The sequence below is a fragment of the Rhinatrema bivittatum genome, chromosome 7 (genome assembly GCF_901001135.1).
Source record: "Rhinatrema bivittatum chromosome 7, aRhiBiv1.1, whole genome shotgun sequence".
Taxonomy (NCBI): Eukaryota; Metazoa; Chordata; class Amphibia; order Gymnophiona; family Rhinatrematidae; genus Rhinatrema; species Rhinatrema bivittatum.
In genome coordinates, this window is record NC_042621.1 from 268053369 (window position 1) to 268077603 (window position 24235).

The window sequence follows — 24235 nt, forward strand, 5'->3', positions numbered from 1 at the left end:
CCCTTGCAGGGCTGTTGCTGAGCTGGAGCCTTGATTCTTTTGAATCCATACAGCTCCTTGCAGGCCAGGACCTGCAGGCATTGGGGGGGGTGAATGGCAGTGGAAGGTCATTGGACCGTTCTTGCTGACTTATAGATCACTGTGGTGGCCTACCCAGTTTGAGTGAATGGCCACTTGTGGCTGATTTGGTAGTTTATGAACCTCAGCGGCGGTAACTCACTCTCCTCTGGAGAGTAGGTAGGGTTTTTCGGGATTGGGTGGCCCCAATTCCCATTGCTTTTTTGTCCCTTCGGAAAAGGGAGATAAGACTGGGTTTCTAGAGGTGACCCTCATAGGTTCCCCCTTGGATGCCAGGTTGTCCACCTGTACAAGGGGTGGCCCTCATTCTCCATTTCCCGAAAAAGGGATTTCATTACCTCTGACTGGTGGTCAATCTCTATTCCCCATGGGATCCGAGAGAAGGTCAGGCGTTAGTTGTCTTTCCTAGGTAATCTTAAGAAGCAGCAGATCTATTTTGCGAGTGAGTTATTCCGGGTTTGGTCTCCCTGTCGTACCAGAGGTTTCCCCTTCTGGGCAGCTCCCCGGCGCAGATTCGGGGTTTCTCCCCTTAGACTTCATCCAAGGGATCACCTTTTTGATATTTGCTGAACACAATGTGCAGTTTTCGTGGATGACAACTCGTGACAGTCATACTCACCTGCAGGACCAGAACCCTGTAGTAGGATGCAAATGGACCAGAACCCGTAGTAGGGTTCTGGTCCATTTGCATCCCAGGTTCCATGTACTGATGTCACTCATGTGCTGTCCTCAGAGAACACCTGTACCAGGTAAGCAATTCTGCTTTCTCTGACATCCAGCCTGATAACTGAGGGACAAGGAACATGCAAGAGATTCTTTTGGGAAGAGTGCAAAGTGTGAGATGTGATGTAGGGAGTCAAAAGCTTTGAGAGGTACGATAGAAATCCAGAATGAAATGCATGAAAAATGACCCTAATCCAAAAAATGATGGGTAACCAATGTGATGTCTATAACATTTGGGGGGGGGGGGGTGTTTTTTTGTTTTTTTTTAAACAAATAACCATCAGGTCGATACAGTAACGTTCAGTTAAAGACTCCCCGTCTGTAACGTGCTGGGAGCGCACAATACAGACGAGTAAGGCGGTCCAGCAATACAGTCTCCAGTTTCACGCGTCCTTAGCGCTTCCTAAAATAAACACATAACCCTTTCCGCACCCAGCATGTAAATGAACGAAAAAGCTGTATAATGAAGGAATTAGCTATTCCCCTCCGATACTGTAACGGGCGCTGATATTATCTCCTCAGTAACCCGCTGTTCTGCCGCGGCCTTAACGTGCTAGTTTACCGCCTCCCCCTAGTAGGAGTTAGTGTAGTGTAGTGTAAAAAACATTGCTTACCTGCCCTGGTCCCCGGTCCAGCATTCCGGTGTAGCCCCAGTCCGGTCTCCTGCAGCCCCGTCCAGTCCCCTCCTCCCGAAGCAAAAAAAAAACCGAAAAAAACCGAAAAAGTAGCAAGGCTCGGGCCTGCTACGGTAGTCCCTTCTCCCTTCCTTCCGATTTCGCGGGTAAGCGGCAGCGGGGGGGGGGCAGCGGGATCCGGGGGCAGCAGCGGCAGCGGGGGGCAGCAAAGAAGCAAAAAAAGCGGCATCCGGGGGCAGCAGCGGAATGGATGCCCGTGCGATTTTGGCGCTCATGCCATGAGCGCCAAAATCGCACGGCCATTCATCCAGGCAGAGGGAACCGGTGGCGAAAACGGCCCACGGTTCCCTCTGCCTGGATGAATGCACGGCCCCCGCCGGAATGGATGCCCGTGCGATTTTGGCGCTCATGCCATGAGCGCCAAAATCGCACGGCCATTCATCCAGCCGGACACGCGCCCACCCATCCAGGCAGCAGCGGGAACCGGACACGCGCCCACCCGCCCCCCGGGATCTGAAGCCATCAGCAGGATCGTAGCTCCCCCCGACGAAGACGAAGATGGCCGCCTGCACGGGGGAAAGCGTGCAATTGGCCGCTGAAGACGCCAAACGTCGTGACGTCACATCTTCAGCGGCCAATTGCACGCTTTCCCGTGCAGGCGGCCATCTTCGTCTTCATCGGGAGGAGCTACGATCTTGTTCCTGATGGCTTCAGAAAAGTAAGTTACTTTTGCGACTTACTTTTGGGATCTTGACAGATCCCAAAAGTAAGTCGCTTTTGGAGAAAAACAAAATTGTCGCTTTTTGGAAAAAAAAACCAAAATTGCTTTTGGTTTTTTTTTCTTCTCTGCCGCTGCTGCTGCCGCCTACCCGCCCGATCGAACACGCGCCTTTGGTTTTTCTTTCTACTTCGCCGCTGTGTCCCACCTCCTCCCGGAGCAAGGCTGCTTTCGCGCCCTGCTCCGGGAGGAGGAGAGACACAGCAAGAAGTAAGTCGCTTCGCCGCTTCCCTCCTCCCGGTGCCTGTCATTCCAAATGTCATTTCAAATGACAGGTACCAGCGCACCCAGGTTACTGTATAGGTGCTGTATTAAGCGCCTATACAGTAAAATGGGTTGCGCGGGCATAACCCTTCCCTATCGCTTCACAGCCGCGGCATGCATTTGCATGCAATTAGAAGAGAGTATCGGGGACTTAGTGAAGAGAACTGTGCGTGCGGGGAGGAAGGGTGCGCCTGACACTGCCGCACTGTTTCTACCGCGGCCTTACTGTATCTACCTGCTTGGCGGCTATATTCTGAAGCAGCTGCAGACACGAGTTGTGAGTATGGAAGCCTGAAGAGAAGAGTTGCAATAGTCGGAGGTTTGATTAATGGACTTAAGTGATGAATGTAACGAGGAAAAACAAACTATTTCTGAACAATTCTAGAAATATATGGAACCATGGAAAGCTTGCAGTCAAGCTGCATTCCAAGAGCAGTGACAACATTCTTAAGTGGGATGGGAGTGCCAAGCATTGTTGGGGGTACTAACTGCTCAGTGGGCCAATGGTTAATCCACAGAGCCTTTGATTTAGAGGGGTTAACCTTCAGTTTATGGTTGAAGAGCTAACTGGCCACCACAATGTCTAGACATTTAATAAGATCTGTAAGTGAAAAACAAGCTCTTGAATTATTGAAGGCAATAATCTGAATGTTGTCTGGATAAAGAGGGTCTGAATCCACAATCTTGGATTAGGGTAGAGAGGAAAGAAATATGTTGAAAAGGAAAGGGGCTAGGATAGATCTCTGGGGAACACCAAAGGGTAATTAACATAGGATCTGAGAGCTGCTGTTTCCACTCTGCTTGGAAGGTGTGCTCATGTAAATAGGAATGAAACCAAGTCAGTTAAGTCAGTGAGGCCGATTTCCTCTAGGCAAACAAGTAGGAGTTCATGCTCTACGGTATCAAGGCAGCACCCATGTCTAAAAGGACAATGATAGCATCCTTGCTATTACTTCCGCAAACTCTAATATTGAATAGGACAAATAGTGCAGATTCAGTACTGTGCTCCTTTCAAAATACTGATTGAGAAGAATGTAAGCTGTTAGTTTTAGAGAGGGTCATTAAGCTAGTCTACCAACAACCTTTTCGATTTTTGATAACATGGTGAGATTAGAAATTGTCTTATAATGAGGTAGAATAGAGGAATCTTAAGGATTATTTCTTTAGGGGATATGAACCCTTGTGACTTTTGAGTCGTTTGTGAAGTAAACCAGAAGTTAAGGAAGATTTTATGATAGAAGAAATAGGTTTAGCTAATCCTAAAGATGCATTCTTCAAAAACTGTGAGGGCATGGGGTCAAATTGGGACGTAGTAAATCAGTGCTGGGAGCTGAAGTCAAAGAGGAAAAAATATTTTTTAGAGAAGAGAGAGGGTCAGTACAAAGAACTGATTATCATACTTAACAGACACAATCCTTATAAATAGTGCTGATCGTATTCAAAAAAATAAGCAAAACATTGGCAGAACATAATGAGTTTATCTGAGGTAAGGGAGCAGCAAGGTTAGAAAGATGGGCAATGGTTTTGAATAAATGCCGGTCTGATCTTGTTAGAAATGTTGTTTTTTTTCTTTGATATTTCAGATTGGTAGTGTCTATTGCATGGACATGTCCTAGTCTCTTAAATTTCTTGCTTTTGGGCCTTCGTGCCATTTATCTGTTGTTGCTGCTTCAGGGCTTTTTCTGCCTCTGCAATCTCTCATAAAGAACTTCTAAGTTCTTAAATAAAAAAAAATAAATTTCCTAGCATGTAGCAGATGGACTCAGTAGCAGTGGGTATAGTGTACTCCTGATAGCAGTTGGAGACGGATCAGATTTCAAGCTGATGTCAGCCCTAGTACATATACCCCTGCTGGAAGTGCAGCCCTTCAGTATTTTCTGTCTCCAAAGCAGTTAGGGACTCTATGCACACTCGCACAGCGTTAGAGTAATTTTGCCAAAATAAGAAGAAATCTTACCTCTACAGACTAGCCCCGCTCTCCTGCGGTGACACCCATTGGGTCCCTCCCCCAGTTGAGGTTTCCCGAGGTGATTTCCGCGATCCCTCGGAGGTAAGCCTCGGTCCGGCGGTCGACCCTCAGCGGGGACCTAGCCCCCGACATTGGGTGAGGCTGAGAGGCAGTGGGTGCAACCTCGAGCGCGACGGTGAAGCTATTTTCCCTCTACCCCCGCAGCCGGAGACCGCCCGGAACGAGACCGGGAAGCGCCGAGACAGGTAAGGTAGAAATCTATTTAAAAGTCTCCGGTCTCCGAAGCTCGAGGAGCTGCACAGGTCACCAGCCGGGACCAGTGCCACAGAGTTGATCTGCCCTAGCAGGGCCAGACCCCGGTCAGATCCGAGGGTCCTCCCACGTGGAGACCCTCCGATGTGGTCGCCATATTGTCCGTGTTTTTGCCGTCACCATTTTGGTCTGTTTGCCGCCCTGTCCGCCATTTCGATCCGTGCGCACAGAGGCGAGCCATGCACACACATACCTTGTGCGCACAACGTTGTGCGCACAAGCGCGCGCATAGCCACGCATTTACTGTGCCGGGCGCATAACTTCGACCAGCGCGCACATCTCCCTCAGCACACACTAAACCTACATGCACAGCTTCGCACACCGGAGTGCACCACTGTATTTTACGTGCACAAGCCATGGCACCACTGGAAAAGCTCAGGGCCCTTGCCCAGCATGCCACGTTAGAGCTGCACAGCATGAGGAGGCCATGGCCCTGTGTATATAGTGCGAAGAGGCCCTAGAGGATCCAACTCATGGCTCTCCGCAGCCGGTATCGGGCTCCAGCCTCTCGAGCAGTACACCGGACCTAGCATTGCACAGCGGGAGGACCCCCCCACTCAAACGGGGCTCCCCAGGGACACTGCGCCCCTTAGTCTAGACCCAGGATCTATCTCCTGGGTGGAATTCTTCAAAGGTCTGCATACCTTCGTCCACGTGCAACCGGGGCCTCCTATAATACGGCCACAGGCTCCACCAGAATACCTCAACATGCCGGGACCCTCTATGCCCAGGGAAGTGATCCCACCACCCAGAAGCCCCACCTTTGGGGACACGGACAACTCAGATGAGGATTCAGAACCCCTGGAGGAAGGGGAACTCCCTCTGGGGACAGAGCCCCATTGAACCATGAGATGCTTCTTCACCAAGGACGAGCTTCCAGACCTGGTCACACACAGCCTCAAAGAGCTTGCTATCCCGGGCACGAGTGCCTCGGGGGAACCTAGGATGAACCCACTATTAGAGGGGCTCCGTCAGACCTCCCGCCATTTCCCACTATTATAAGCTGTCCAGCAACTAATTGACCTGGAATGGGATGCCCCAGAAACTACATTCAAAGGGGGCTGGACTCTGGCAGCCATGTACCCCTCCGCACCCAGCCGCCAAAGATCTCCCTGCATGTCCGACAGTGGATGCCATGGTCTGTGCAGTCTCGAAGCGCACTACTATCCCGGTGGAAGAAGGAGCAGCACTCAAGGATGCTCAAGACAGACGTCTGGAATCTATCCTCAAACAGTCCTTTGACGTTTCCGCACACACACAGGCAGGTTCCCCTTCACACAGACACACACACACACACACACCAGCCCCTGTGCTAATCAAAGTTAGCAGGGCTAGCACTTCTTCTATGCTGATCTCGTGCATAGAGCATGTGCTAGCTGCACGTGTTTTGGACAGCGCATGCCGGCATCAAGAAGGAACAGGAGAATGGGCTCCTTCCTTCGGTTGTCTGTCGGATGGCATCCACCTGCAGCCTCATGGGCCTCTTCCTCTTCTTTGTTGCCAGTAGGATAGGGTCCACTAGTGGTCTCGTGGACCGCCTCTTCTTCTGCCGCCTTGTACATTTGCATGGTGTGGACACCTGTTAGCGCCAGGCCTAGCTACACACAGTTTCTTGATACGGGATTGTAGAGTAGAAAACTTCTGTGAATTTCACTGTCAACATTACAATATTTTGATGAGTTCTGGAGTTTATACAGAGCAGGATTCCCCTTTCAGCTCACAAAAATGCATTGAAATTCTGTTATTACCTTTGTAACAGCAACTCAAAATCCCTCCACTGCGAAACACTTTGTGAAGTAATGCAAAAAAAAAAAAAGACACTCAAGCCCCATTTTCACCTTGTCTTACCCACTTCCCAGCCCCTTGGATCCTTTGATTTCATACCATCTCTTCATCTGCCCTGTCTCACATATCCCAGCTCATCTAATGCACCCTTAAATTTACTACTCAGCCAATCAGTTGGTGCCCACTGTCGTCTTATCCCCTCAATCTCTGTCCCCATTCACCATCCTGTCACTTGAGTTGTCCCTATCCACAAATCCCTACCTCATCTCAGTCCCGCAAGCCATTTTTTTGGGGGGGATGAGGTTAGAAACAAGGCACTTTCTACCCCCCCTTGCTCCTCTTCCCTGAATAACAACAGCACTGCATCAGGCTCATCTTTCTTGCTATCACTCCTCCAGGCTTGCCTTCCCTCATGTTCCCCTTTCAATACCCCTCCCCCCACCAGCTCACCTTTTAACACGTACCCTCTTCATGCGACAGCAAGAGGAAAATGGAGCAATGTCTTAAGTTATCTCTTCCTCTATTGCAGCCAGCAATGGTGGCAGGGAGCAGGACCTTACAATTCTGAGCCAGGCTGTATGTAGCAGTGGTCACAGCCATGGGGGAAGACAGCAGGATGTAGCATTTCCAGCCTGTGCTGTTGGTGGCACATGATGTGCTGACGGTGATCACTTTTGGGTGGTGGGAAAGACAGTATAACTGCAACGTTTCCAGCTTGCTGGGGTGGGAGAAAGACAGCAATAGGGAGGAGCGATTGGCATTTTAAGTACCTGACTCCCTACACTGTACTCTTCTCAGCCAGCAGGTACATGTGGCTGTTATAGCAAACTTAGGTTTGCTGTCTGTTTCAAATTTTGGTGACTTGCTGGTTTTGGTGACTTGCTGGTTCAAAGGAAATGTAGTCTGAAAATCTACAATGTTTCATGATGAGTTCAGTGGAAGAAGGAAATGTTGCTGCTTTTGTGATTCATTGATGCCAAGAGATTGAAAGTTAACATTGTCCGTATTTAAGACCATGTTTGTTTTTAGAAATATTCTGTAAAACTGAATAATTGTCATCTTTCCTATATTAGGTTTCACAGTTTGGCTGTAAATCCTTTGCATTGCTGTTTGATGATATTGATCACAACATGTGCCCTGCAGATAAAGAAGTCTTCAGTTCTTTCGCTCATGCCCAAGTCTCCATCACAAATGAGATTTATCAATATTTAGGAGAACCAAACACATTCCTTTTCTGTCCAACAGGTAATGATCTGTTTAATTGCTTTATTATACATGAGGTGTTACATCATGCCTTAATATGTAGTTTTGTATGAACATTTCGTCTTGCTGCTTTTCTCCAGTAACCAGGGCAGGTGTATGACTACTACAGTTTACTCTTTCAAATAGAAGTACTAGGGGGCATGATATGAAGTTAGTAGCACATTTAAAACAAATTGGAGAAAATGTTTTCACTCTGTGCTCTGTTAAGCTCTGTAATTCGTTGCCGGAGGATGTGGTTGAGGCAACTAGTTTAGTTGAGTTTACAAAAGATTTGGGCAAGTTCCTGGAGAAGTCCATAAACTGCTGTTAGTCAAGTTGACTTAGGGAATAGCCACTGCTTATTACTGGCATTAGTAGCATGGGATCTATTTAATGTTTGGGTACTTGTATCCTGGATTGGCCACTGTGGGAAAACAGGATGCTGGTCTTGATGGACCCATATAACTTTTCATGTTCTTATGAAGACTAGATGAGAAGCTTTATTGTTTAAAACAGAGAAAAAAAACTCTCTCAATTTTTTGTTCTATTGTTACCTTTTAATACTGCCAGAACCTGGCCCCCATCCCCACCCAGTTTCCTGTGCTTAACTATGCAATATCTTTTTTTTTGTTTGTTTAATTGACACAGTGCAGCCATCCATTTAAAATTTTCTTGAGAAAGTCCTTATCTTTCCAAGTAGATGAACTTCTGTTTGTTCAATATCAGCAACTTGCCATATTACACAGAAAGATATATGCACATACATTGGGCATGTGGCAACAGATATACAAAAATGGGGCTATCTTTTATTTTATTTATTTATTGATTTATATTCCACTTCTCAGCACTTCAAAGCAACAGTGTCAGTCATCAAGGCTTCTATGAAAAAATAAAACCCTCTCTGCCAACTGTGGGACACCAGCGGTTGTGGACTTCCAAAATAATCCAGTTATTTGTAAATGGTGTATTATTGGCCACATATACAGATGCAAGGACTTTCCTACAAAGATTAAATTTTTCTAAAGGGACATCACTCCATCCATGAATTATATCAAAATAATCTTTTGGTTTGATCATATCTTGGAGGGATCAAACATTCTGACTGTTCTCTGTCCCGTGCAAATTCACCTCCCCCACCTTCACTTCAGGACAGGAAGAAGTTAGGGGAGTGGGGGAACAACTTGGAAGTATGCTGTTTGCAAGGGGAAGCAGGAGCAGAGAGAGAGAGAGCGAGCTGAGACAGAAGGCAGGCAACCTGCAGATTGATTTATTTTTTATTTTATTTAGATTTATATTCCGCTTTTCACAGAGCTTCAAAGTGGATTACATTCAGGTACTGTAGGTATTTCCCTATCCCCAGCGGGCTTACAATCTAAGTTTTGTACCTGAGGCAATGGAAGGTAAAGTGACTTGCCAATGGTCACAAGGAGCAACAGTCGGACTGGTACCCTGGTTTATAGCCCACTGCTCTTAACCACTAGGCTACACTCAAGCACAAGGGAGAATGGTACCCCACAATCACCCAATCAGTTGAAGCAAATCCTGGGTGGCACAACACATACACCTTTGCCAGCTCCTTAGGTTGTTGCAGGTCACATCCTCCCTTTGACTCTATCCTCTCCTCTGTTCTCGCAGCCAATGTCCCCTTTCTCAATCTGTCTCACCCCTCAGTTTCTCTCCCTCTCCTAGCCAGAATTCCCTCTTTCAGTTCCTCTCCCAGACCTTCCTTTTACATCTATTTCCAGTTGCCAGCTAGCTTTCTCTGTCCTGCATTCTCAGCCTTTCTCTCAGCCCATCTCCCTCCAGCCCCATAGCTCCTCTCTGTTCCTTTCCCTATCCTCCTCCACCTCTTTTTAAAAGATTGACTTAAGCGAGAAAGCTTTCAAAATGTCATTTTTTGGCAGATTGTAAAATACATGTCAAGCGAATTATGTGGTTTCTTCAACTGCACAGTTGCAGAGGCTTGGGGGCTCTGTATACTGCCTTATCCCTCCACAAAAGGACTCAGTGGTTATACATTAAATACAGCATAGTATAATACATGACGGCAGGAAAAAAACACCTTTATGGCCTGTACAGTCTGTTCATCTACACCTACCACTTCCTCAGAAATCCACTGTGTTTATCCCATGCTTTCTTGAATTTAGATACTGAGCTTGTCTCCACCATATCTATGGGAAGGCTGTTCCATGCATCCCCTACTCTCTTTGTAAAGAAATATTTCTTTAGTTTACTCCTGAGTCTGCCCCCTTTCACCCTCCTTCCATAACCCCTCATTATAGAACCTTTTTCTTTGAAAGAGGCCTGCCACCTCTGCATGGAAACCTTCTAGGTATTTAAATGTCTTTCATTTTCATCCTACGGTTTCAGTCCAGACAAGTGGGTTGTTCCTCCCTGCCAGCAGATGGAGGTAAAGAGCACAACTTTTCCTAGTGTGTAGCCAGATGGACTCAGGACCAATGGTATTGTGCTCTCCTGATAGCAGATGGGAGACGGAGTCAGATTTCAACTCTGTCAGCCTACATATACCCGTGCAGCATGCTTAGCTCTTCAGTATTTCTCTGTCTCCCGTAGCAGATGCGGACACTATCCAAAAGAGAATAGTGTAACATTAGAAGAAAGAAGAAAATTTACCTTTAAGAAGTGAGCCCCGCTTCTCCTGTGGTGAAACCTAATGGTCCCTCCCCCAGTCGAGACTTTCCTGAAGTCAATTTGATATCCCTCAGAGGTGAGCCTTAGTCCGCCGGCCGATTCCCGGTGTGAACGTAGCCCCCAGGGTGGCTGAAAGGCAGCGGGTGCAGATTCGAGCTCGGCGATGAAGGTTTTTTCATCTTCCCCCCCCACAGCTGGAGATGGCCTGACACGTGACCAGTAAGTGCCGAGACCAGGTAAGGAGACCAGAGACTTTACTTCTAAGTCTCTGGTCTCCAAGGCTCGAACGGCCGTACTGACCTTCCTCCGAGGTCTAATCGGGTTGAGCAGCCTCCAACTGGCTAGGCCCCGATCTGGTGCGAGGGTCCACACGCTTGGAGACCCTTTGGGAGGTCATCGGCACCATCTTCCCCCCCTCGCCGCCAGTATACTCGGAGCAGGCCAGAAGCCCGAGGCACCTAACTTGAGTGCGTCTATAGGGCTACACGCTTAACATCGATGCACTCACCTGTAAAGACACCCAAGAACCACATTTCAGGACATAAGTCCCAGGAAACCACCTCTTCTGGTCGTGGATTTGGACGTGGCACCCTCCTCACCAACCGCCTCACGTGCTTCCTTGACTTCAAGGAGATCAAGCCTTCAAGAGCCTTCACAAAAGAGGCACGAGGCCCCTCATACCTTTACCCAGAGGTCCGAACACGCACATACTGCTGGCTGCGATATCCCCTAAGGCTCCTCCCAGGGATCTGGCACTGCCACCCACCAAGCCACATGGACAGCCTCTGCCAGCCCCTCAAGTCACCTTGGCTTTGCAGGCAATGTCCCAAATGTCTCTCATCCTGTCCCATTTTCTCACCACGGTGGAACAGCAAAGGGGACATCGGCAGAAACACTGCTGGAAACCCTCCCCCCCCCCCCCCCACAGGACAGCCTCAGCTCAGTGCCTTCCCTGGCCAACCTGTACCATCTCCTCCTGGGATCTGTGTGTCGTCCCCCCCCCCCCCCCCCCCCCAACCGTCCACGTCACTGGGATCCTCCACAGGGTACCCTTCTGATTCGGCAGAGGAACAACCTGAGCCAGTCTCTTCCGGAAGACCAGTCTTATTCAAAGTTTCTGGAGAAGTTGGGGCAATGCCTCGACGAGACAAAGTCCCTGACCCAAGAACAGACGTACTGGGCATCCTCAAGATTTTTGAGTCTACTGCAGAGCCCATGGCCTTGCCCTCTCACGAGGTAGTAGATGTGGTCATGACCAGGGCCTGGGAAACTCCCTTTGCGGGCCCATCAACCTCACGGAAGATGGACCTCAAATTTCGTATGAGATGATCCCCATACTACTCTGCAGTACAGCTTCCTCACACCTCTGTAGTCGTGGAGTCCACCATGCAGAGAGCTAAAAAATCTCACCTTCACTCACACTCCTCCGGGGAAGGATTTGAAGTATTTAGATGACTTTGAAAAGAAGGCCTTTCAGTCCGGGATGCTTAATGTGAAAATCCAGCAACACCAATTTTGCATTTTGCAATATTTGAGTGTCTGTAATCGCTGAAGCCTTTACTTCAGGAGGCATCCCCGGAACAATTTCACAATTTGGAGTAGGGCTTGAGGCATCTCTTGTGAACTTTATACGAGGGTTCGAGACGACAGCTAAGTCCACGGCCAATGCCATCGCGGCCCGACGTCTCTCATGGCTGCGAACCAGCGCCATCCATGAGGATGTTCATGAGAAGCTCGCAGACCCTACCCTGTCTCCCAGATAACCTTTTCAGGGACAAATTTAGGGAACCAGTAGCCCAGCTCAAAGAGCAGAAAATAGCAGTAATGTCCCTGGCTTCTCCTGCAGATACGGCTTGCTCAAGGCGGTACTTCACATCATACCGCAAACTATATTACCAGTGACGACTGTACAGACCTTACCCAGCCTTCCAGCCTCCACAATATACTCCGTTTCGTCCTCACTCTTCCCAGCAACAGGGAGCTCGGCAACGCCAGCGCACTCCCAGACAACCTCGACCATTTCAGGATCCCAAGCCCCCCAAGCCCTCTCAGGGTTTTTAGAGTTAATGAATAAACCCACCGCTCTCGGTGGGGGGGCAGGCTCTCACAGTTTCTTCAGGCATGGAAGGCCATCACATCCATCCTCCGGGTTCTGCATATCTTACAGGAGGGCTACTCCCTCAATTTTCACTCCACCCCTTCCACTCTACACCTGGTGCGTCAGAAACACGTGTCTGCGCATTGCAGTCAACTGCACCTGGAGATCAACAGCTTACTTCAGCAATAGTGTATCCGCGAACTGCCTGCAATGCAGTTCCAGCAGGGCTTCTATTCCCAATACTTCCTCATACTCAAAAAGTCGGGAGGGTTATGTTCCATCCTAGACCTTCGAGCTTTCAACAGATACTTGACGAAGGAAAAATTCAAAATGACGTCACTCAAGTCCATCCTGCCCCTCCTTCGACCCAGCGATTGGATGTGTTCACTGGACTTCCTGCCTCCTGGCGGTTCCTATGCTTTACGGCCACTGGCCCCCATTTTCAATACAAGGTGCTCCCATTTGGTCTCTCCTTAGCCCCCAGAGTTTTTACCCAAATGCCTGGTGTTAGCGGTGGCTCACCTCCGACAATGGGGGATTCAAATATTCCCCTATCTGGACGATTGGCTACTAGTGGCTCCCAACCTGTCCTTCCTGCAGACCAATCTCCTCACAACCATACACTGTCTGGACAACCTAGGGCTGCTAGTGAACTACGAAAAATCAAATCTACAGCCTACTCAAGTCTTACAGTTCATTGGAGCCTATATCGACACCACTTGGGACAGAGCCTTCTTTCCGGAAACCCGGGCTCTTGCCCTGACATCGCTCGCCAGCCATCTCCAGAAGGCTACCATTGCTCCTGCTTGTCAAGTCTTGACAATTCTCTGCCACATGGCAGCAGCTATCTGTGTCGTTCCCCACACACGCCTTCACTTACAACGTCTGCAATGGGGCCTGAAGACCCAATGGAACCAGTTTTCCAACCAACTCACCAATCCTATCACCCTCATGCCCAGCATGAAGAAGGATTTGGAGTGGTGGCTGACACCGGCAGCTCTCACAGCGGGAGCCCCCGTGCGAGCTCCAGCACATCACACCACGCCATCCTTACCATAGATGCTTCCACCAAGGGATGGGGTGCTCATCTAGTCTACCTTCAAACTCAAGGTCTGTGGGAGCATTCACAACAGATCAACCTACTAGAGCTACGAGCCATTTGAAACACCCTTCGAGCCTTCGAAGCAGCACTCCGAGGAAAGCCAGTCATGGTTCACACGGACAACCAGGTGACCATATTCTACATCAACAAGGAAGGAGGGTCTGGTTCCTGGAACCTCTGCAAGGAGGCGGTGGGGATCCTGGAATGGGCAGAGAGCAAATCAATTACCCTGCAGGCAACATACCTGTCCGGCATCAACAACGCCAGGATGGTCAGATTGAGCAGAATATTTCAACCTCACGAGTGGGAACTCCATCAGGATGTGGCGGACAGACTTTTTCAGACCCTGGGGCCTGCCACACATCTATCTCTTTGCTACGGAACACTATCGCAAAGTGCAAACCTTCTGCTCTGTGTACCCTAGCTCCCAGAGGCTAGCGCAGGATGCATTCCTCATTGACTGGGTAGAGGATCTGCTGTACGCCTTCCTCCCCCCCATACCTCTGATCTCTTGCACAGTCCAAAAATGCATCACGGACAACGCAGACCTCATTCTCATCAATCCAGCATGGCCCAGACAACCGTGGTACGTGTATCTCGTTCAACTATTGGTGGACCAACTGATCCCCCTGGGCAACAGCTCATGCCTCCTCACCCAAGAAGGAGGCTCCCTACTCCTTCCGCTCCACTCATCTCTCAATCTCACTGTGTGGAGATTGACAGGCTGGTACTCCACCACCTGAACCTTTCACCCCAGCTTCAGGATATCTTAGTTTCCTCTAGGAAGCTCTCTACAAGGGCGAATTATCAGAGGAAATGGACATGTTATGTCTCCTGGTGCTCCGAAATCAGGATGGATCCACTTACCTGTCCACCTGACCAATTACTAGATTACCTCCATCTACTATACCAGAAAGAACTAGCTACAGCCTCAGTTCACCTCAGTGCCATAGCAGCTTATCACTCTCTGCACAACGAAACCCCAGTCTCTTGTCACCCGCTCATCTCCAGATTCATGAAGGGGATGTTGCGTCTCCGGTCTCCAATCCGGAAGCCTCCAGTCCCATGGGATTTGAATGTGGTACTAGAGCAACTAACGCTGCCCCCCTTTGATCCATTGGACACTTGCCATTCCAAGTTCCTCTCCTGGAAGATGCTGTTTCTGGTCGCACTCACCTCCGCAAGACGTGTCAGCGAGCTGCAGACCCTAGTGCACTACGCGCCATATCTAGAATTCTATCATGACAAGGTGACAAGGCATATGCATCCCGCCTTCCTAAAGTGGAATCAGTTTTCCACCTGAACCAAACCATTACCCTTCCAACCTTTTACCCAAAGCCACATAATAATGAGGCAGAGAGCATAAGCTGCACACGGATTGCAAATGGCTACTTGCTTACTACAAACGCCGCACAAATGCTGAGCACAGAGCCTCCCAGCTCTTTGTCTCATTCAACCCCAATGGCCAGGACTTCCAGTTTCCAAAAGAACCCTTTTCTCTTGGATATCAAACTACATACAATTCTGTTATCAGAAACGAGCGGAGACCTTGCCAGCCTCCTCTAAGGCTCACCAGGTCCATGCCATGGCTGCTTCTATAGCTCACCTGCATGAGATGCCCATTCCACACATTTGCTGAGCTGCCACCTGGTCCTCACTGCACACATTCACGGCTCACTTCTGCTTGGACAAGTACACCACAGCTGACGCAGACATAGGCAAAACAATTCTCAAAGTGGGCACTTCTTAATGCTGCAAAGTCAACAGAGATGAACTGTGTCCACCTATCTTCTCTACTGTCTTGAGTGCACTATCTCAACTCATCATTGGGACATGATCAGGGACTTGCGCACAATACATCAGCTGGGGACTCCCAGACAGCATGGCTAATTCATGCTGCTTATCTATGGGAGAAGAGCAAGTTTGCTTACTGTAAACAGTGTTTTTGTAGATAGCAGATGAATTAGCCAGGCTGACCATCCCGCCTCCCCAGACAGTTGTTGTTACCTTTCAAGCAGTTGAGGATCCAAGCAGGCACACTGCACTAAAAGACTCTGTGTTCTAAGAGAGCTCCACCACCTAGCCACCCAGAGGATGTCCCAGATAGCAATGCTAATTAATTTGCTATCCACGGAAAACACCATTTATGGTAAGCAAACTTGCTCTTCTTCAATCTTCAACCCCAGCACACATAAACCCCTCACTTCCCCATATTTTTAGACTGTGCTGTTTGAAACAGCCTGGCAGGTAGGTGGTGACTGAGAGCAATGCAAAGCTTAACTTGGTAACTTAAAAGGGCAATAACAAATACTGAATGTAGCATGGTGCTGTGATGAAAATCCTTGAAAATGCAGTTTGTTTTTTTTTAAAGTTGACATGCAGTTCTAACCCAGTTTTACTCTGGTCTTTCTGAATATCATTAGGTGTGGTGTCTGCATCATTCACCACAGTGTAATTGAACTGTTAGCCCATTACACAGAGCATAGCGGAAGAACTATAAACTGAGTACCTTTTTAGTATTTGTCCTTTCTCTTCCACCCACATCATTATACATACAAATGGTTCTTTTTCAAATTGCTTCACATTTGTGCATGACCTAATAGCAGCAGATACCATTTTGATACCTGCTATTTTGTCCTCCTTGGGCTGGTTTGTATGTTGATAGTTTAACTCTGATTTCGTTAGTGGTTTCTACAATGCAATAGTTTAATAAAGGTTTCTGATTTGTTTCTTAGAGTACTGTGGAACCTTCTGTTACCCAAATGCTGCCCAGTCTCCTTACTTAAAGACTGTAGGAGAAAAGTTGCTGCCTGGCATTGAGGTATTGTGGACAGGTAAGAGAATTGATGAATTTCACTTTAAATTTAGTCACTTTTTAAAGTTTGCATTGGAACAGAGGTTCTCCCAGGACAAGCAGGATGATAGTCCTCACAGATGGGTGACATCATCAGATGGAGCCCGTCACACTGACCATGCCCAACAATCCACGAATCCCGTAGCCACATGAGGTCCCCCTTCAGTCTCCTTTTTTCCTCTGTGCTGTTGCCTCTCGGTTTGTGGAGCTCTATTTAAAACTTTTCCTCACGGAATAATTCATTTTTTCTTCAATTTTTCCCTGCCTCGGGTCCCCCATCGAGAATGATTCCTCTGGCATTCGGTAGCTGTTTTTTCACATTGTTGCATTCAGTTCCCGAGTGTCTACCCCCCGATGGCCACCGACTGCACGCTGTCCCCTTTTTTCAATGGTGACCTGTTTTAGGAAGTGCCCTGAGTGTCCGCGGACTGTCTATCACGGACCCACACAATGTCTGCGTGCTTTGTCTCTGGCTTTCCCACGTTGTCCGTCGGTATCCCAACTGTACTCAGATGACCCCCAAAGGCCGGTGTGCTCGCCTGGACAAGATGGAGCACTTGTTTGGTTCCAAACAATCTGCTGTATCGACTCCAGTACCGTGTATGTCAAGTCGCTGCGATCAATCTGACTCTGGGCCTTCGGTGCCCTGCTGTGATGATCAAGGGAGTGAGAGATCACCCCTCACCGGCATCGGAACATTCGAAGGCTTCTGGATCATCGTCCTCTGTGCTGGAGAAGGACCGGGCCGAGCACCGTGGGAAGCATAAATAGCAGCACGGATGGTCTGTCTGAGGAGGCCTCTTCATCCTCCAAACCCGGGAGCCCAGGGTGTTCCCTACCAATATCAATGCCAAGCACTGAGCCTCTGTGGATGCTCCGATGATGCCCAGCCTGCCTCCTACTCCGGGGTCGTTCTTGTCTGCACCCGCATTCAGAGAGTAGTTGGACCGCGTGGTTCAACAGGCAGTGCTAAATGCCCTTCGGGGTCTCCAGCAACCACCGACACCGGCCCCCATACCAGCATCGGAACCAGTGCCCTCCATGTTGCCGCCTCTGCTAGAAAGGCTGGACATGCTGCTCGGTGCCTTACCGACCAAGCCCGTATCAGCGGTCCCCCGGTGCCCTGTCCACCACTGGTGCCTCCCCACCCCCCCATCTCAATCTCGATTCCAGGCTTCTCTGAGGAGGAGGATGCGGCTCCACGCCCATCTCCACGGGTGGTACCGCCGGTCTGATCCTGTACCCGGTCCATCTGGCCTCCCAGTGCCCTGGCGTCCATCGCAGGTCCCGGTGTTCTCTATGCCAGTGCAACTGCTGTCTGTTCCCACCTCACCGACCATCGGAGCCCGTGCCCCATAATATGGGTTTTGGCCTCCCTCCTCGACCCAGGCAGTTCAGTTGTGAGGAGGAGGCCCCTTACAACCCATGGGGAGATGCCTCTTCTGAGCATTCCTCGGAGGCCTCTGAGGACCTTCTTGGAGCCTTCGCCGCCAGATGAGACTGCGCTCGCCTCTGAAGGACTTATTCTTTGCGAGTTTTGTGCGGGCAGTGGCGAAGACCATTCCCTTCCAACTTTTAACCAAAGAGGATGCCCGCCACAAGATGTTGGAGGTCTTCCAATTCGTGGACGTCCCTAAGGAGGTGGTGATAGTCCCGGTGCATGAGGTTCTCCTGGACCTCCTTTACCGGCTCAGGGAACACCCGGGTTCTGTGGCTCCGGTCAACAGACAGATGCCACCTATCTGGTGCAACAGGCCCTGGGCTTTTCCAGGAGAGCCAGTTGCCTCACCAGTTAGTGATAGTGGAATCAGCCCAGAAAAAGGCCAAGAGAACCCTCCCTCACTCCTCTGCCCCTCCAGGAAAGAACCATAGAGCCTTAGACGCGCTAGGCCGGAAAGTTTTCCAAGTAGCCATGCTCATCGCCCTAATAGCGGCATACCAGTTGTACATGAACCAGTACAACTGGAACCTCTGGAAACAGGTCCAAGAGTTTGCCGAGGGACTACCACAACAGCTCCAGGGGGTCCTGGAATCCATCTTTCAAAAAGGATTTGAAGCCGGGAAGCATGAAGTGAGGGCAACCTATGACGTCTTTGAGATGGCGGCAAGAGTCTCAGTGGTGAGCATAAGTGCCAGACTCTGAGCCTGGCTGAAAGCCTCTGACCTTCGTCCGGAGGTCCAAGATAAACTGGCCGACCATCCCTGTACAGGAGAGAACCTGTTTGGGGACAAAATCCGGGATGTAATGGCCCAGCTCGAGGATCACCATGAGACACTGCACCAGCTGTCTACTACCACCTCCGACCCCTCCTCTGCAACCTGCAGGGCGCCATGTAGAGATTCCAGAAAGCAGTTTTACAGGCAACAGAGATATTACCCTCCGGCCTCACGTGCTTGTCCGGCTCGGACTACCCAAAAGGACCACCCTAGCCAACAACGGGTACCTCTGGCTCAGCCTAGCCCTGCAGCTGGCTTTTGACTGGCACAGAGAGCAGCAGCCTATGCCCAGTGCTCGCACCTTTGTCAAATTTGTATGAGTTCTTTGACAAAATGCTAGTAATGTTTCTAGATGGGCCACATCCACTTTTCCATCTGGACTTTAGTAATTCTTTTGACATTGTTCCCCATAGAAGAGTAGTATACTAATCAATATGGTAGAAAGACAGACAGAAAATGAACTGGGTGAGGAAGTGATTAAGCAGCAGAACAGTGATATTAGTGGAGTTCACTTCAATGAAGGTAAAGTGAGCGTTGGGGTTACTTCAGGGTTTGGTTCTAAGGAGAGTTTGTTTCACTATCTTCATTAGCAGTATTCTCTGAAAGCAAACAGTTTGCTGCAATAACTAGTCCTGGGGGAATTCTGCAGAGTGCAGATTTTGCGCAGAATTTCTCCCCACCCCTGCGCAGAATTTGGCAATTCTGCGCAGAAAATGGCAGAGGCGACCCCGACATGCCGCGAACGGAGCGCATCGTTCGTGGCGAAGATGAAGGTCCCTGCGTGCCTCAGGGCGCACTCCACTCGCGGCAAAGATGAAGTCCCCGGTGAGCATGAATGTATGTAGAGAGATGTGTGTGTGAGGAGGTGGAGGGGGTATGAGAGAAAGGAGGGAAGGTTGAGAGATAAGGGGGGAGGGGGGGAGTGTGAGAGAGACCAGGGAGGTTAAGCAAAGGGGGAGGGGGGTTTGAATAGGGGTGCCAGAGAGGGAGCCTATATGAGGAGATTGTGAAGGAGTGTGTATGTGTATGAGAGATTGGGAGCTGGTGTGTATGAAAAAGGGATCCTGTGTATGTGAGGGTGCTGGCCTGTGTGAAGGGATTTGTATGTGTGTGAGAGAGCCTCTGTGAAGGAGTGCATGAGAGAGAGAGACATAGGTTGCCTGTGTGAGAATGTATGCATGAGAGAGAAAGGGAGCTTGTGAGTGTGTGCATGCAAGAGAGAGGGACCCTGTACAAGGGGATGTGTGCGAGAGAATGAGGGAGCCTCTATGAGGGTGTGTGTATGTGCACTAGAGAAAGGGAGCATATGTGCGAGAGAGGGAAGGACAGAGGGAGCATGTGTGAGGGGCAGTACGGAGAACGGGATCAAACTTTGGGAGTGGAGATAGAGTGGAAGGAGTTGAGCCTAGAGATTGAGGAGAGAGATACTGGCAGGTGGAGGGAGTTTGGGGCCTGAGAGGGCAAAGTGGGCAGGGGAGTAGGGAGAGCAAGTGGAAGGGACACTCTTATAGTGAATTTCTAGGGAAATTCTACTCAAAATATTTAAAATTCTGCATCTTTAAGTAATAACTCTTTTTTCTGTATTAATTTAAAATGTAATTACTTAAATACCATCATGTAAATTGTTACTTTGACCAATATAAAGTTTGCAGAATTTTAAGTTTTTGTGCACAGAATTTATATTTTTTATGCACAGAATTTTAAATTTTTTTGTTCAGAATGCCCCAGGAGTAAATAACACACATGGTTGATGATATCTGACAGCACTATAGTAACATAATTAGTGGCAGATAAAGACCAGTTTACTGGTGGTCAAGCTTGTAGGCTGACAGCTTGTAGGTATCCTAAGCTAATTCAGTGTAGGCAGCTAGACAGACTGGAGGAGTTAAATTGTCCTTATTTGCCAACATATACCATAAGCTTTATTACTCAACAGATTTATGTGGTTGAAATTGGTTTTAACTGCATAAATGTAATTGATTAAGTAACCTGCCTAGCTATATTTTGTATGTGCATCATTGCCGTGTGTACTGATTTAACTGACAAAAATGGACTGGGTTGGGCTTTTCAAATTTAGCTAGTTAGCACAATAATCAGCACTAATCAGCTAAAGTTATATGGTCAACTCTGTCCTATACAAATGTGGTCTTAAATTTAAATGCATAAGCTTTTGTATGGTAGATTTAATCAGATATTCTGCCAGTTAAGGTTAGCTGAATATTTATTAGCTTTTATATATCGACATTCGTGGGTACATCATGCTGGTTTACATATAACTGAAGGAGGAAAATACAAAAAACCAGGGTGGGGGGAGAGGGAGCAGATAGAAAGAGAGCGAAGGGGAGAGCTTTCAAGATGGCGTTCTGACCAGACGCGTTGAAAGAAGCTCCATACCTCCGCTATCGAATTTCTTTGTTAGCATTCTAATTTTGTTCCCAAATGCCTCATACGAAGCGGAAGGCATGGGTTAGAGGTGTAGAAGCGACATCTACACCTCTTCAAACAACTCAGCCCCATATCGGAACTTTTTTCTCCGCGATACCACCGTCAACTCCGGGAGACCAGGTCGCTGGAGAGCTTTCCTTGGAGCGGGAAGGTCTCTCCCTGACCGAGACATCATTGAGTCCCGGTTCGCCGGCGAGACCTGCACCACCAGTTCACACGGAAGGCAGAGAGGAAAGCAAGATGGCCGCTGAACCGACCGAGGTAATCGGTGAGGGGACAGCGGGGAGATCGGGGAAACCCGAGATGGAGGAAGGACTTACCATTCAAGAGCCTCAGAGAAAGGTAAGGTCCCAGGAGGCTGAGAAAGCCGCGGGACAAAACCTTTCAGAAAGGCTGGGATTCGTAGAACTGGAGGAAAACGCTAGTCTGGCTTCGGGAGGAGGAGGGGCAGTGAAGTTGCAGGAGGTACCGAAACTGTTTAAGTTAACAAAACCTCCAGAAGAAATTTCATTAACAATGATTTGGGGAGCACTACAATCGCTCGAAAAAGCCATATTGGGGCTCACTAAAGAAGTAATAGAAGTAAAACATCAAGTGAACTTAAATGCATCTGAAATTGATCTACAGAAACAAAATCTGAATAAAATGGAGAGTCGAATGACTGAAATTGAAAAAGTTCATTCTGCTGTGGTTTCGACTCACAATGAGGTGAATAGAAGATTGGAGAAGCTAGAGAACAATATCCGTGTCCATAACCTGCGCTTCCTAAATTTTCCTGTGATTAAAAATGTTACACCACTGGATTTATTTAAATTCTATGTTGCTCAGGTACTGAAAATTCCAGAGGAATTAAAACCAGTGGTAACAAGAGCGTATTATCTATATTCTAAAGAAGGAGGTGAAGCAGGTTATGATGAGCAAGCACTACCTGACTTGTCTACAATATTGGACTCATCCCAAGATCTGACGATTGCTTTGAGAAGACCCCTTTTGGTCACTTTTGCCCTGTTAATGGACAGGAATAATATATTTAAAAATTACTTTAGAAATAATCATGTATTATTTTTTGGCCAAAGAATATGGTGCTACCCCGACCTTGTTAAACAAACACAACTTAGAAGGAAGCAATTCCTGAATATGCGGGAGGAGGTAGTAAAACTTGGAGCTAAGTTTAAACTTTGTTTTCCTTGTAAATGTTGCATGCAATATCAACAACAAATGTATGTATTTATGGAACCTTTACAGTTGAAGTCCTTTCTTAACTCACATAATCCTCCTCATCAATCCCAAGGAGGTGATAGTAATGTATAAGACGGTTGGATTTCAGAATGTTATATTTGCTTGAATATTTTTCTTTTCCTATTGATGCTCCTAAATTGCATGCTCTCCCAATATTACCTTTATTATTTTAGGGACATAAATGTTTAAATTTCACTGAAATTGTTTATCTTTTGGTTAAGATTGTATGACATTTCCTGGTTTATGTCCTTAACAAATTACAATGCAAGAGTTTTCTTGTAATGTTTAAAATGCATAAATAAAAAATTAAAAAAAAAAAAAAAAAAAGAAAGAGAGCGAAGGGGCGAGAGAAGAGAGGGAAAAACAGGAAGAGGAGAAAAGGCACAGTACCTGAAGGAAAACAGAAGAACATAATAAGTAGCATTGCATTGAATATTCAAACAAAGTTAATTGGTCCACTTTATTTTTTTTGCTCTGCCTCTGCTGAATATTAACCATCTGCAAATAAAGCTCTACTCACTGTCCCCTCTGTCAAATCAGCACATCTCACGCAAGTAAGGGAAAGAGCACTGTCACTGGCTGGTCCTGTACTCTGGAATACCAGGCCACTCGACATAAGACTACAGACAAATCTGAAATTATCCAAAACTAATCTGAAAACCTGGCTTTTTAAACAAGCATTTTATAAAGATAAAGAAAAGGAGAAAAATAGTTGAGCGATAAGGATGCACCAAGCTAGAAGTTTTTAGTAACCTACATAAGCATATTAATGTTAAAATCAAACTGCCTAATTTGTTCCTAACAATCAGGTTTAATTTACACACCTAGTTTATTATTTTACATTGTTACTGTACTAGGATGGCACACGAGTAATTTGTAATCTATACCACCCATATTTCTCTTTATCATGCCCTTCTGTAAACCGTTGTGATGGTATTTAACTTAACGACAGTATAGAAAAATTTTTAAATAAATAAATAAACCTGTGTTACCAGTGCCAGGCACCTCTGCCCATATGAAAAAAAATCAGTATTATTCTCTGTGGCCAGAAAAACTGAGCATATGCTATTTAATACCCACAGTGCTTGAATGCTATCTGCTTTTGAAGTGCTGAAAGGCAGAATAAAAAAAAACCCCAGATAAAATCAGATACTGCTGTTCATGAGAATAGGACAGTCAATTTTCTGTGAAGTATTGTACAGAGGTTTCTGCTTTCCTTGGTGATATTTTACAGGGTTCTTGTTACAGTACTTGAAACCCCAAAATACACAGTCTGAGTCCCTGAAAATGATATATATAATAAACAAGCAGTTAGAAAATATGACACTTACATGCAGAGCATGTGACAAAATCCTGTAAAATAAAGCCTGCTGCATACTTTGCTCTTTAGGGGTTTTGGTAATATGAATGTGTTCAGAGTCCTGATTTAAAATAATCAGTTCAAACATTAGAGATCCATGAGAAGTCCAAATTCAAAGGTTTTATACCGATTGCAAATCCCACAAAGGAACCTTCGATCCACAAACACTGGTCTTTTCACAGCCCCCCTCCCCTCCAAAACAAGCTCACCTTAATTCAACCAGAGAACGTGCATTCTCTCTGGCCGGTCCTCCCCTTTGGAACAGCCTACCCATAGACTTAAGACTCAAACCAACATCACGAACTTTCAAAAAGAAGCTAAAAACATGTCTCTTCCAAAAAGTCTTTACAATATCCTGAGGACAACCACACTTCAACTTCCTTCCACTCGCACAGGAGACCCCCCCTTTCACCTACCCACTCCACCCTCCTAAGGATTCCCCCGTCAACCACCATACCACGTATCGACATACCAAACAAATA

At 47.6% G+C, this 24235-nt stretch overlaps 1 protein-coding gene across 1 annotated transcript in view; it reads left to right on the forward strand.

Moving 5' to 3' along the window:
- The window catches only part of OGA (O-GlcNAcase), a 182125-nt gene that overhangs the window by 39933 nt on the left and 117957 nt on the right, over positions 1–24235 (forward strand). The window contains exons 5-6 of the mRNA XM_029610211.1: positions 7618–7789; positions 16374–16472. Of these exons, the coding sequence (XP_029466071.1) occupies positions 7618–7789; positions 16374–16472 (271 nt within the window). The remainder of the gene's footprint in view (positions 1–7617; positions 7790–16373; positions 16473–24235) is intronic.